Below are 15,485 nucleotides of genomic sequence, written 5' to 3'. Positions count from 1 at the left end.
GCACCGCTAATAAATAATCAAAAGAACATGTTGACAGCGTTTCTGGATTATCAGGTGACACTTTTAATCCTGTAAATATTTTGCTGTTCGGTTTTCGGAAGTCAAATTTAGAGTTAAAATATAAACGGTGCTTCAAAAATCGTCCGGTTTTCAGAATTCGGAAGTTCCAGTTTTCAGAGGTTAAAAATATATAGAAATAAGAACAGAAAAAAACGGGACATTGACTTTCGTGCGGATTTCAAAGGTTTCCGGTTTTCAGAAGGTCCGGTTTTCGGAAGTTACACTGTAATAGTAAAACCTTGTGACCTCTCTTAAGGTCATATTTTTCATGGGATCTTTATGAAAGTTGGTCTGAATATTCATCTTGATGATATCTAGGTCAGTTTCGAAACTGGGTCACGTGCAGTCAAAAACTAGGTCAGTAGGTCTAAAAATAGAAAAACCTTATGACCTCTCTAGAGGCCATACTTATGAATGGATCTTTATAAAAATTGGTCAGAATGTTCATCTTGTGATATTTAGGTCAAGTTCGAAACTGGGTCACGTGTCGTCAAAAAGTAGGTCAGTTAGGTCAAATAATGAAAAAACCTTGTGACCTCTCTAGCGGTCATATTGTTCATGGGATCTGTATGAAAGTTAGTCTGAATGTTTATTTTGATAATATATAGGTCAAGTTTGAAACTGGGTCAACTGCGATCAAAAACTAGGTCAGTAGGTCTTAAAATAGAAAAACTTTGTGACCTCTCTAGAGGCCATACCCTTGAATGGATCTTCATGAAAATTGGTCAGAATGTTCATCTTGATGATATCTAGGTTATGTTTGAAACTTAGTCACGTGCCTTCAAAAACTAGGTCAGTAGATAAAATAATAAAAAAAAACATTGTGACCTCTCTAGAGGCCATACTTTTCATGGGATCTGTATGACAGTTGGTCTGAATGTTCATCTTGGTGATATCTAGTTCAAGTTTGAAACTGGGTCAACTGCAGTCTAAAACTAGGTCAGTAGGTCTAAAATTAGAAAAATCTTGTGACCTCTCTAGAGGCCATATTTTTCAATGGATCTTCATAAAAATTGGTCAGAATTTTTATCTTGATGATATCTGGGTCAAGTTCAAAACTGGATCACATTCGCTCAAAAACTAGGTCACTATGTCAAATAATAGAAAAAAAACGACGTCATACTCCAAACTGGGTCATGTGGGAACAGGTGAGCGATTCAGGACCATCATGGTCCTCTTGTTAATTTACATAGGCAGTAGTAGGCACACCTTTTTTGTTAATAGTATTTAATATGTGTTATATCTGATTTCTGTTTGTTATTTAAGTTAATACAGATGTATTGAAATGACATTTTGAAGATAATGAAAGAATTTTGCACTTTTACACTAAATGACCTCAAAAATGCTCCATCTACACGTTTGGAACATTTGATCCAGGAAGCTTTTTGTAATGCATATATCTGTGAAATATGCACAATAAATGTGTATTAGGAAAGTAATTTTTCTGTGCTGAATGAAGTGTGAGTAACGCTCATGAAGCTCATATTCAGATTACTTTTATTCTCACATATAGAGATTCTGATGTTATTGAATATCCATTTATTAGCTTACCTCTCACAAAGTGACAAGGTGAGCTTTTGTGATCGCGCAGCGTCTGTCGTCCGTCGTCCATCTGTTAATCCGTCCGTAAACTTTTGCTTGTGACCACTCTAGAGGTCACATTTTTCATAGGGTCTTTATGAAAATTGGTCAGAATGTTCACTTTGATGATATCTAGGTCAAGTTCGAAACTGGGTCACGTGCGGTCAAAAACTAGGTCAGTAGGTCTAAAAATAGAAAAACTTTATGAATCTCTAGAGGCCATATTTTTCATAAGATCTTCATGAAAATTGGTCAGAATGTTCACCTCGATGATATCTAGGTCAAGTTCGAAACTGGGTCAGGTGCCGTCAAAAACTAGGTCAGTAGGTTAAATAATAAAAAACCTTGTGACCTCTCTAGAGGCCATATTTTTCATGGGATCTGTATGAAAATTGGTCCGAATGTTTATTTTGATGATATCTAGGTCAAGTTTGAAACTGGGTCACGTGCGTTTAAAAACTAGGTCAATAGGTCTAAAAATAGAAAAACCTTGTGACCTCTCTAGAGGCCATATTTGTAAATGGATCTGTATGAAAATTGGTCAAAAAACCTATGAATCTCTAGAGGCCATATTTTTCACAAGATCTTCATGAAAATTGGTCAGAATGTTCACCTCGATGATATCTTGGCTAAGTTTGAAACTGGGTCACGTGCCTCAAAAACTAGGTCAGAAGTTAAATAATAGAAAAACCTTGTGACCTCTCCAAAGGCCATATTTTTCATGGGATATGTATGAAAATTGGTCTGAATGTTCATCTTGATGATATCTAGGTCAAGTTTGAAACTGGGTCACGTGCGTTTGAAAACTAGGTCAATTGGTCTAAAAATAGATAAACCTTGTGACCTCTCTAGAGGCCATATTTGTAAATGGATCTTTATGAAAATTGGTCAGAATGTTTACCTTGATAATATCTAGATCAATTTCAAAAATGGGTCACGTTTCCTCAATAACTAGGTCAGTAGGTCAAATAATGAAAAAACCTTATGACCTCTCTAGAGGCCGTATTTCTCATGAGATCTGTATGAAAGTTGGTCTGAATGTTCATCTTGGTAGTATCTAGGTCAAGTTTGAACTGGGTCAACTGTGGTCAAAAACTAGGTCAGTATGTCTAAATATAGAAAAACCTTGTGACCTCTCTAGAGGCCATACTTTCGAATGGATCTTCATAAAAAAAATTTCAGAATGTTCACCTTGATGATTTCTAGGTCAAGTTTGAAACTGGGTCACGTGCCGTCAATAACTAGGTCAGTAGGTCAAATAATAGAAAACCTTGTGACCTCTCTATAGACGATATTTTTTTCATGGGATCTGTATGAAAGTTGGTCTGAATGTTGATCTTGATGATATCTAGGTCAAGTTCGAAACTGGATCAACTGCAATCAAAAACTAGGTCAGTAGGTCTAAAAATAGAAAAACATTGTGACTTCTCTAGAGGCCATACTTTTGAATGGATCTTCATGAAAATTGGTCAGAATGTTCACCTTGATGATATCTATGTCAAATTTGAAACTGGGTCACATGCCGTCAATAACTAGGTCAGTAGGTTAAATAATAAATAACCTTGTGACCTCTCTAGAGGCCATATTTTTCAATGGATCTTTATGAAAATTGGTCAGAATTTTTATCTTGATGATATCTAGGTCAGGTTCAAAACAGGGTCACATGAGCTCAAAAACTAGGACACTATGTCAAATAATAGAAAAAACAGTGTCATACTCAGTCCAAAACTGGGTCATGTGTGGACAGGTGAGCGGTTCAGGACCATCATGATCCTCTTGTTAGTATAGGTGGATGGTCCGCATCTGTTGTCAGTTTTTCATTGTCTAATATATACATTAACATCTTTCTCTTTGAAACTACTGGTTGAAATTACACCAGACATGGTCTTTAGCATCCAGGGACTCTTGGCCCCTTTTAGCGGCTACTAGTACTTATAATAGAAAAAAACTTTTTTAACAACTTTTTCTCATGAATGACCTGATAGATCTTCATCAAACTTGGTCAGTAGTATTGTTATTAGGTTCTCTTCCAAGTTTTTAAAATGGGGACACTTGTCTTCTTTTAAGGGTCACATTGCTAAATATAAACAATCATCTAAACAACTTCTTTTCATGAACTGTTAGATGGATCTTCATTAAACTTAGTCTGTAGCATCAGAATAAGTTACTCTCTAAAGTTTGTTCAAATGAGGATGCTTGGCCCCTTTTAGATAGTGCTTGAGCTAAAAATAGAAAATCTTTTAGACAACTTCTTCTCTTAGTCTTTACATCATTATAAGGTCCACTCCTAAATTTATTCAAATCAGGACACCTGGCTTAGTGCTAGTGCTAACAATAGAAATAACTATTAAGCAACTTCCTCAGCTCTTTGTTCCGTTTTAGGAGCTGCTAGAACTAAAAAAAGAAATACCTTTAAAAGACTTGTTATCATGAACTGCTTGTATAATCATTTTCAAGTACTCTCCCAAGTTTGGCAAGATCAAACAGTCAAGGTCAAGTGAGCAACTTTGGGCCGCTATGTATATAATTTGCTACACCTTCGTTAAAAGATAAATAAATTTACTAGTTTTTACAATGTTAAAAGGTTTAGTTGCTTTTACGTTGAAAAATGCCAACGTAGGTTACGTGGAATTAATTTAAAACATTAAAATGTGGAGGTGTAAAACATGGAACGCTTGAGCTGCAGCTTGTCCAGTATATTTTTGGTTGCTCTCCCATATCGAAATAACTGGATAGCGTGCGTTAGATGTTTCACTTTATAGCATTTTTATAAAAGATTTTTATATTATAATCACGTAATTTTGAGAAGAATTAAAATGAAGACTGATTAAGAATATACGTATAATTTAATAGAACTCCGGAATTTTTGAAGAAATGGTTGTTTGTGAGATTGTACATAATCAACTTCAACATGTAATGAAATTGAATTTTTATAAATTGCACACTGAGAAATGTATTCGACTTGAATTATGAGTCACACGTGCACATTGGTCATGCTTCAAGTATCACGAAAGAAACCACCATTATATTGGATAAGATTTAATGACTAGTAATTAATGAATATAAACATATTTGAATACAAGTTGCAAGAGTGAAAGAATGGCCATATATTGATGAATTGTTTTAAAAGAGTTTAAGTCCTCAGGTTGTTAGCATTCGAATTATATCTTGCTTAAAGATTCTGGTTTGAATGGTCTAGTACAGTGGGTAAGGTGATATAAATATGATGTGAAGGAAATAATAATGTATGTAACAGATTGAACAACCGGCATTACTTAAGTCTCCTATTTGTGTTTCATAGGTAGTGAATACCCATCCAGTCTGGCTGTCATTAAGTCAGTCACACAAAGTGGGATCCTGCAATAACTTTAAAAGTGCAGCAATAAGGACTATATACACACCCATTTATTTAGTTTCTGTGCCAAAATACAGTTGCTATGGAAACAGGTGGCAAAGTGGTATCCTGTGACAACTCACAAAGTACAGGAGATTTTCTCGTATTTCATGAAATATGGATTAGTAGCAGACACCTCATGTTAGTCGAAACAAGCTGGATTTGAAAAATATATGTTCTGAGGTGGTGAAATGTGAAACGGTCAATTTCTGTCTAAAGGAAAGGCAAATGCAATGAAAACAGAGATGCTATTGACAAAGTAAGAGGAGGGAAAGTAAAGAAAATGCATATAATGGAAATTTTATTGTTGTTTTTTGTATGCGGGATGTATGCATGTTATAACAGTAGTTTACTTATACTGTTGTTATGTTTGTAGGAAATGTTAATTACAATATAATCTGTCAGGGATAATGGAAAAAAATTATTTGTCTAAAAATGAGTTAATTTAAAAACATGAGCCTAAATCCAAGTAATTAAACTTAAATATCTAAGAAAGAAGTATGGAATACCATATTTGAATAGTTTCTTTTGTTTATGATTTCAGCTTCAAAAAGTTGTCCACTGAAAGATGTGCCAATTTTGTTTTGTATATTGGAGAATTTTTTTCAGAAAGTTAAATGCAGTTTTTTCTTCATTTGAATTTTGGAATTATGTAACATTCTATGTCCTAAAATGAAAGTTTAAGAAAATTAAATCAATTTGTCATGTTTTGCTTCAGTTCTTGGTTTCATATTTGAATATCAGTTTCACATTGGTCATGAGCTTATCCTGTCCATACCTTAAAACGGGCCTGGTTAATACATACACTAATGATAGTTGAAATTGGTAAGGGTATCAAATGAAACCGGAGCCACACACTGCAGAGTATGCATGCATCCCCCAAGTTGACGCTTTAGTGCATTGATATAGCTGAACACTCGTTCCAACAGCTTTTTTAGTCTTTTTATTATCTCTTTTTATTTTGGACAAAAAACGGGTGATGATTCAGTGTATTTTCAACATCGCCTTGACCTTGTCACTAAAACTTTCTGATCTCTGTCTTTTATAGTCTTTGGAATTATTGTTATCCGATTCGGTATCTATGTATTTGTAGATAAGCACGGGTACATCTGACTGAAAAGCGATGAAGTTCGTTGTAGCACCAAGGTCGTTTGACTTTCCATGTTTCCGACCTATAATAATCATGTCAACATTTTGTTGTTTGGCAGCCTTCAACACTGATTCGCCAAGTGGTTCGTGTAAAAGTTGTAGCATATGTTTAACCTGAAACAGCAATTCAAAATTTGTGTGTAATATAGAGCTTTCCGCTTTAAAGACATTGAAGGTTTAGTTAACTTATCGGACATGTCTTACTTTTTAAGCATCGGAGGTATTAAAAAGTTTATAGATTTATATATTTCATTTAAATACTAGACATCGGAATGAAATGAGAATGAAATTCAATACTCTTGTCAGGAGTCCTTAGAATATCATTGTTTTAATCAGATTCATCTAGATAACTGCCAATCTAGCGGTTACGAGCCAATATTTTGTGACGATGTGAAAAAAACAATTCGTTTTATGTCATTCGTCTTCAACAACCTCCAACTCGTGTTTGGAAATTATTAGTTACTTGTGGAATACTTACTTGAATTAAATTGATCTCAGTGAAGTCAAGAGAATCTCCATATATATACTAAAACGTACTAAAACAGCATGAAACATTTTTTAATTTCTTACTCTATATCTGTTTGCAATTTCATCAATGGCTCTAAACACTTTTCTTGTTTGATCTTCAGGGCGTTCGAACGCTGAATCTTCATCTGCTGACGACGGACCTGCATCATAGGAAATATTTATTTTAAAGTACAAAAGTATGTTGCTTAAAGAATATGAAACTACATGAACATTAACATAAGCTAACTTAAGGCATGTCATTTCTTCTTTGCATTGACAATTAAAGAATGATACAATTTTATGCTGCTTTGTTACTTTCGAAGTCACGATTAAGAACTTTAAAGATGACGATAGTTCTCAAAGTGATTGATAGAAAATGATGTCAGGTGTATATACATGGGCTGAACATGTTTATGAAGGGAAGAAAAATGCGTGAACCGTTTTTTGGGGTTTTTTTTAGATCACCTGTCACATAGTGACAGGGTGAGTTTTTGTGATCACCCTTCGCCCGTCGTCCGTTTTTCTGCCCGTCGCCCGCCCCGCCCAACCAATTTCTTGTGAAAAGATGGAGCCAATTTTGAACCCAATTTTGATCAAACTTTAAAAAACAGTTTTGGGGCTGATATCTCATTTCCCTTTCAAAAACGGGCCCGGGTTCCCATATGGGTTTTTAGGTTATTCCCCCTTAAAGGGCCGGGAATTTGCTTTTTTTGTGGGGAAAAGGAATTTTTGTCTGCACGATAGGGTTTCATTTATGTTTTTATTTTAACCAAATTTGCACCCCAACTTGTTCCCCATAAGATCTGGTTCCTTTTAAAATGGCCAGTTTCCATTTTTGGGTTCCAGGTTATGGCCCTAAAAGGGGCCCAAAATTAGTTTTTAAACCTTGTCGCAAAATTTGGGCGGCTTCATTTTTGATTTTATTTTAAAAACTTGCCAAAACTTGTATCCCATAAGACTGGGTTTCCCTTTTTTTAAAACTGGCGAGATTCCATTAGGGGTTTTCCAGGGGGAGGCCCTAAAAAGGGCCAAAATTAGCTTTTTTTGGCCCTTGTCTGCACAATAGCAGCTTCTTTTTGATTTAAATTTCAATAAAAAACTTCCCAAAAAAACTTGTGTCATAAAAAGTTTTGGGGTTCCCTTTCTTAAACCCGGCCAAACCCCATAATGGGTTCCAGAGTTAGGGCCCCCTTAAAAGGGGCCCAAAATTAGCTATTTTGACCTTGTCTGCACAATAGCGCTTCATTTATGATTTGGGATTTTAAAAAAATTGCACACAAAATTGTATCCCCACAAGTTTCTTTTTTCCCTTTTTTGGGAAAGGGCCCGTTCCCTTAGGGGTTCCAGAGTTATGGTCCAAAAAATGCCCTAAAATTTGCTTTTTTGCTTTTGCAGCCTTATAGAAAATTTAAAATTTTTAAAAGTTTTTTTTTTTACAAACGTCCAAAAATATCTTCAACAACAAAAAAATTTTGGATTCCATGACAAATCAGACCCAAATTTGGGTAGGTTCCAAAAGTTATTTTATATTGATTATCCCCTGATTGAAATTCAAAATAGTTTTATTTTCGAAAGTACTTAAAAGGGACTTTTTTTGAAATTTTTATTGTTATTTTTGGAAATGAGAAAATCGGGGAGAATTAAACTGGGACTGTTTTAGTAAAATTTAACCCCCCTTTTTTAAATTTTAAAAATTTTGTAATTCCATAATAATGAAGATACGGATCTGAAATTTCATTTATATCAACGATTTTTTTGGGCAGATCCTTCTTTTGTTCACTTAAAAATATGTTTTTTTTTTTTTTTAAACTTCCCTTTTACGTTACTAAAAAATAGCTTATTTTTATTTAACTTTTTTATTATTGGCCATAGGGAAAAACCGAGCCCATTTTTTCTGGGGTTTCAACATAGTTTGGTACCCCCCAATTTTTAGGTGTATTTTAAATTATCATCCCTTATAAGATTTTTTTTTTTTTTTGGGTTTAAATTTTTTCGTTCCTTTTTTGGGTTCCGGGCCTTTGGACTTAGATTTTTTTTTGGGGGACCTTCTTCCTCAAGTGCAATGTAACAGGGTGAGCGTTTAAAAGGGCCATCATGGCCTCTTTTTTCCCACATTTAGCTAAACAGTTTTACCTTTAAAATGGGGGACCTTTTCCCCTTTTTTCTTAGAACGCTTAAGCGAAAAGGGAAGGTTTTGTAGTAAAACCCCTGCTAAAACATTTTACAATTTTGGGAAAACCCCAAAACCATTATAAGTCACAAAGTTACACTTCTCGTGTTCGGATTTTGGACAGACTTGGGAGAGGGGGGAGGGGGTCAATGACCAAGAGGTTAAGAAGGCTGACAAAAGCGTTTTACACCTAACCGGCTCAGACGGGGGTTCAGATTTCTGTTCTGTGGAGAAAGCTCATAGAGGGTCTGGGGGAAGGCCCTTTAGCATTGCCTAGTGCGTCCCAAAAATGTTGGAAGAAACCCAGGGGGTTTTTTTTTTACCCTTTTAAAGTGGTAAGGACCATGTAAAACTCCCATTATATCATATAAAAAACCCGAACGGAATAAAAATTTTTGACAGACATTTTGAAACAAAATACTTGTCATGACTCTAAAAAAATTAAAATCGTGGATAAAAAAAAAAAAAGGGAAAAACAAGATTCTGCGGGAAAATAATTTTCCCGGGAAAAGTTTATGTCTGGGGGTCGGCACTGTACCCCAAGCCCCTGTGTCTGGTTCCTTGTGTTTTTCTTCTCCCTTACCCAAGTAAAAATTTATATTCAAAAATGGTAAATAAGACAAAATTCGTCCATGTTCAGATCAGTTTTAAAATGTTTTTAAAAAATACCTGCGTAGTTTTTACTTTAAAGACCATAGCTCCCTTTTTCTCTAGTTTAACTTAGTGCACGGGCGGGCAGGGTTTTAACAAACCCAAACCCCAGGGAACCCTTCGAAAGGGACATTGGATACCTTTCAACTTTTAAAATTTTATTTTGGGGTTTGGGCGGGAAAACCAAAAAGTGATTGAAGACCTAAGACGAGGAATATGGGCCCCCAAAAACCTTTTTAATCAAGCAGAAAGATTTTTTCCATGAAAAATTTGTAAAAAAAAAAAATTAAAAAAAAACAGCATTTTCGATTTTTAAAAATTTTATTTTCATGATTTGAGGTATTTGTTAGCCGTGGAAGTACTTTAAATTTTTTTTTCCCCTTTCAGTTTAAAAAAAAAAAAACAATCCCGATTTTAATTTTGTCAAAAATCTTTTAGCAAAAATTCCAGCGAAGTATCAGTAGCCCTGAAAATGAAAAGTCCAAAAAAAAACCCACTCCCCCCCCCCCCCCCCCACACACCCCACCACCCCCACCACTCCCCTCCAAAAAAAACCCCACGAAAAAAAAGCAAAAGAAATTGTCCAAAGTTTTTCCCGGTAAAAGTTTAGTGTTCACCTCAGCTTTTCAGTGAAGTTTTGGGATGTTCAGACGGGAAAGTTTGAAACATTTTTTCCCTTTGAAAGAAATATATTTTAAATGAAAATTGGGCCCATCTTTTTGAAACCAGCGGGAAAAGTCTTTTTTTCCTTTCATTTGTGGGCTATAAAAAGGACAGTCTTTTTTATACACGGGTTTTTAAAACTGTATATTGAAAATTTATAAATTAGCAAATGGTTGTCAAAATTTTGTTTTAAGTTTACCAAGTTTTTTTTTTTTTTTTCTATTTTATGAAACTGACTTGGGACAATTTAAGAGGGCTACTTTTTTTTCTCCCACCCCAAACATATTGTTTTTTAAACAGAGCGAAACTAGAATGTATATATTTTTCGGGTAGAAATTGCCCCGGCCCCTTCTATGGAAGGGCCTTACCGGATTAACCGGATATAAAAAAAGTTGTCTTTATGAATGATGTAGATTTAGTTTTTTCTAAATTTGTTTAGCTCTTTTGTTGATGAATGTTTAAAACCCTTTTGAAAACCCAACTTCGCGTCAGCCCCCGGGAAAAAAAAAAAAAGTACTTGTTCTTTGAGGTTTTGGGTCATGCCCCCAATTTTGGGCCCCAAACCCCAAAGGGCCCCCCGGTTGAACGCCCAAACCCCCTTTAAAAAAAAAGATCATACCCTCTACTTTACTTTAACAAAAAACCTCACCTTAGGGGAAATTTACTGAGTGTTTATTTTTTTTTTAAAAATTAGTTGATACAAAAATCTTTTTTCGCTTTTAAATCAATTAAAAAACGAGGTATTTTTTTTAAATTTTGTTGTTTTTAACATCTTTTTTTAAGGGCCTTTTAAAATTTTACAGCAAGTGACACTATAAAAAAAACTGAAAAAAAATCTATTGTTTGAAAAATTAATTTTTCCTTTAATGTATCTTCTTTCTGTGAAAAGTAGGAAAATTTAAAAAATGTAAAAATACATACTTTTTCAAAAGCTTCTAGGGAAATTTTTTACTTCCATCCATAGCCAGCAAGATTTTTTCTTCCCCTTTTTCGCTGTCGGCATGTAAACCCTGTCATCCATTTTGTTTTTAGTTTTAAAAAGCTCCTCAAATCGGGCACTGTCCTTTATGTAATTACATTTTAAATTAAATTTTTGAAAAAACGTTTTACTGAAATTAACATAAGCTTGACAAGTTGGACTTTTGTAGCGTGATGAAAAAATGATAAAACAGACCCTTTTTTTTGGTTGTATTATTATTACTTTATATTCCCGCCCGCCCGGGTCTCACAAAAAAACGATAAACATTAAAATCATTTAAAATCCTTTAATTTTTTATACGATTTCTACGGTGTTCCGTTTGGACAATCGCGACTTTAATTGAATCCTAAACCGCGATACACAAAAGCTAGACGGCGTGATGGCGCTATAATGAAACAACGAGGGTTTCCGGATGGCCGATGATAAATCAGGATGGTAAAATTTTGTTCATTTTAACCCGCGTGTTTTCATCATTTTTTCCCATTGCGTTTTCACCATCTTACCATCGTTGTTCATCATCAAAGTTGTTTATTGTATTTTATTTCACGTTTTTTTAATCATTTATGAACACAATCAATACCGTAACAAAAAAAAAATTGTGTTATAAAAAAAAATTTTTTCGTTTTGTAAGTACGGCAAAAATTTTTTTGGCAAACCAAAACAGTTTTTTTTAATTTTAAAAAATGATGAAATTTTCTTGTTTACTCTTTGTTGTCTTTAAGGAAAAACATTCTTTAAATTATCCCGAGTTCATCCCAACGATGTTTTGCATGTATACAGAAAAAATATTTTTATGAAAATTTTATTTTAAAATACTGCAATATATTGCCCCTTTTAAATTAGGGAGTTTCTATCGAAAATTTTTAAAAGAGCGGGGCAATGGGGAAAACCAAAATGGGGGCTTTGCGACCGAAGGGTTTCCAGACCACCCTGCGCACCCGGGCGCAGTTGGTCGGGGCCCAAATGTGTTCGTTTTCCCAAAGCCCATTTCAATTAGAAAAAACCCGTTAGCGAAAGCATGGATCAGGGACCAGACTGGGGGATGCGCAGGTAGTCTGGATCCATGTGGTCGCAAAGCATTAATTTGGGTTTTTTCTCATGGTGCGGTTTAAAATTGTTTTTTTTTAAATTTACTTGGGCTTTTGGGTAAAAAGTCTCAGTTGATTTATATACATGTTTTTTAAAAAAATAAAACTTTCAAAATTTTTGATTTTTTTAAACACGACTAAATTTTTAAAAAAAAAAACCAAAACTACATAATGTTTAGGGATGAAGATTTTTTCCACACAAAAAAAAATAAATAAAGATAAAAGGTAATTGTAGTTTCCTAAAAAAAAAAACCCAATTGCGAAGTTAAAAGCAGTTTTTTATACATTCACGGTTTTAAACAAAAAAAAATTTTAAAAGGGTGTAAAGAAGGGTGGGGCGAGTCCCCGGAACTTTTTTGGGGGGTAGTGTTTTGGTTTTGGAAAACTGATACAGTAAAACTTTAACTTTGGTTTAAATTTGCATCTTTTTTATTGTAAAGAGGGGAAATATTATGGAAGAATGAAGACGCAGATACCAGAGGGTAAATCTACGCGGGAAATTCATATACTAAACCCCTGACAAAGAATTTCAAAAATAGAAATCATGTTTTTAAAGCACGTGAATTGTTTTTTGAACCCCCGTTTTTTTCTCCCGTTTTTACAGGGCGGATCTACGGGGGCCTAGGGGGAAATAGGGAAATTTTATTTTTTCCGTGCGCACGTTTTAGTGACACGTGCGCAGGGATAAATAAAATTTTTTCCCTATGCAAAACGTGTTTGTATTTGCGCGCGAACGTGATAAAAAAAAATATTTCCTATGCAAAACGTTTTTGCTACCCCCGTGCAAAGTGATAGTTATCACTTTGCGCATTGTTTTTAAAAATTTTCGCACTTGGAAGCTAACACGTGCGACGTGATAAAAAAATTTTTTTCCTATGCCCCCTCTATGCCCCGTGAGAACCCCAAGGGGTTAAAAAAAAAATTTGTTTTATGCAAGAATTCCCGGGAAAGCACAGAGCACCCTAACACACAGAAATCTTGCTTTGCGGGGGAAGGCCGCAACAAAAAGCTGTAACAGAAAAATTTGTGAAAAAGCCGTTGCTTAAAAAATCTAAAAAAAGTACATTATAAATATATGCCAAATCAAAAAAATTGGGTTGGGGGGGCCCAAGGGGTAGATAAAATTTGGGGGGTTGTGGGGGAAAGGGTTTGAGGAAAAAGGTTAAATTTTCAAGGGGAAAAGCCAGGGCCCTTAAACGCATTTTTCCCTACAACGTAAACCCAGCAGCGCGGGACACCCCGGTACAAAAAGAAAAAAGCAGAAAACGCTATCAAGCATTTCATTTATTTTTCCCTTTCCCAGCCTTAAAATTATTCAGGCTTTAAAAAACCAATTTTCATTTATTCATACAAACCGAATGTTGTTTTTTTTAATTAAAACAGTGCTGTGTTTGTTTAGGGGCCCACCTCTTTTTGGTACAAACAATAAACCTTTTCAAATTTTTTTTAAATTTTGATTACAGCAGGGGTTTTTTACTTCGAAAAGAAAATTTTTTTTAAAGGGTTTAACACTAAAAACTTTAAGTTTAAATTTTATTGAATGTAGATGATGGTCGTTCCCGTTGCAATAATGGAAAGTAATATATTCCCCGTCATTTGTCATAAAAAAATAATTAACTATAAAAGTATTTTTTAAATTGAATTTTACAGGGCTGTTAGGCTTGCCCAAAAAATCAAAAATATTTTTGAAAGTTCTGATTCTTTTTAAAGCATTTTTTTTAACATAAAAATGGTATTCATTTCCAAAAGCATTGACTTAATCCCATTTTTTTTAAAAGGGGATTTAACTTATTTAGAAAATTTAACTTTTTTTATTTTTAAAACGTTGGGGGAAATCTTTTTCTTAATTCATTGTATAGTTATCCCATTTAAAATGACATGAGAAATTGTCAGTTACGATGTTGAAACGCGAATTATTTGTATTGTTTTACCTTCCCTGTGATTTTCGCGCTTCATCATGTGATCCTTTTCCTTTAGTATACCCTTTTGTGAGTGTGAAGCAAAAGCGCGGATCCCTTTGCTAAACGCAGACCCCCAAAAATGAAACTCAAAAATTTATTTTTTTTATTTTTTTCGCACTTCGCAGTCTTTGATCTCGCGCGAATTTGGGCGGGATCACTTTTTGCAAAACGAAAAATTTGGGCGACTTCGCACTTCGCCATTTTGTAACCCCGCGCTTCCTTAAATCACTGGGAGAAAGAAATGCACTTTGGTTAGAAAAACAATTGCGAAGGGGGAAAGCGAAAAGGCCCCACGACCACGAAAAAAAAGTGCGAAATTTTTTTGCGCTCCGCCCATCATGTCTGCGCTTTTCCATTGGGGACCTCTTTTCTTCGCGTACAACCTTTACAGTCTTTTTTAAGGGGGAGATGATGGCTTAAATAAAAACTCTATATTCAAAACCATCATGGTCAAACTACGAAGGGAAAAAATTATAAAACGGGGCCCAAAGGTACAAGGATTAATTAAACACAAATACCCCATTTGTTTAAATATTTTTTATTATGAAAAAGGGAAAAACCCAAAAAAATTCCTTAATTTTAAATGAAAATTTGTTTTCTTTTCTTTAAAAACAATCCTCTAAAATTCGCTTTGTACGTTAAAAAATGATTCCCCCTTTAATTGCTAATTATTGAGGTAACTTTTTCAATTTTGGGCTACTAGGAGGGGTCCCTTTGCGAATGGTGAACAATGTTTCACTCAGGGCTACCTATGAAGTCCCCTTTATCACCCCCCAAAACCGAGTGCAATAAAATGATATCAGCTTTGTGGTTTAGCTCCCTTTCACTATCGACTCCCCCAGGGGGCGGGTGTAAACTTTCCCACTGTAGGTTCAACCAAATTTTTATAAATTTAATATCAACTTCAAAAAAGCTTTTTTGTTCAGTTAAGGGAAAATTGTTGAAGTAGAGAAAAAACATAATTTATCCCATTTTTATCACGTTTTAATTCATAAAAAAACTGTTTTGTAAAAACTCCCTACTAAAGGCTGCACTGTGGAGTTATGCGAAAGGACTAGGAAACTTTTAAAGAGGCCATACACCAAAATTTTTCAAAAGGGGAAATTTTGGACAACGTTGTGAAATGATCTCTTTAAATTATTTAGGATTCCGGAAGTATTGAACGACATCAATAAAATTTAAAATTTAATGAACGGAAAAAAGGTGCAACACTGTTATTGTGGGAAGGGCGCTTCACAAAAATTTAAAAAAATGCTGTGACAAAGGGAATTTCCCAAAGCGG

At 34.6% G+C, this 15,485-nt stretch overlaps 1 protein-coding gene across 1 annotated transcript; it reads right to left on the bottom strand.

The window, feature by feature from the left end:
• Positions 1 to 5,959: 5,959 nt before the first annotated feature.
• On the bottom strand, positions 5,960 to 6,986 carry LOC128554108 (uncharacterized). Its single transcript, XM_053535351.1, has 2 exons — positions 6,755 to 6,986; positions 5,960 to 6,298 (listed from the first exon to the last, which is right to left on the bottom strand). The coding sequence occupies exons 1-2, from the start codon at positions 6,950 to 6,952 to the stop codon at positions 6,020 to 6,022; spliced, it is 477 nt and encodes a 158-aa protein (XP_053391326.1). The 5' UTR covers positions 6,953 to 6,986; the 3' UTR covers positions 5,960 to 6,019.
• Positions 6,987 to 15,485: the final 8,499 nt, after the last annotated feature.

This window comes from Mercenaria mercenaria, unplaced genomic scaffold (genome assembly GCF_021730395.1).
Source record: "Mercenaria mercenaria strain notata unplaced genomic scaffold, MADL_Memer_1 contig_4723, whole genome shotgun sequence".
NCBI lineage: Eukaryota > Metazoa > Mollusca > Bivalvia > Venerida > Veneridae > Mercenaria > Mercenaria mercenaria.
The sequence above is the reverse complement of the archived record's forward strand: the minus strand, read 5'-3'. Positions and strand labels throughout refer to the sequence as shown.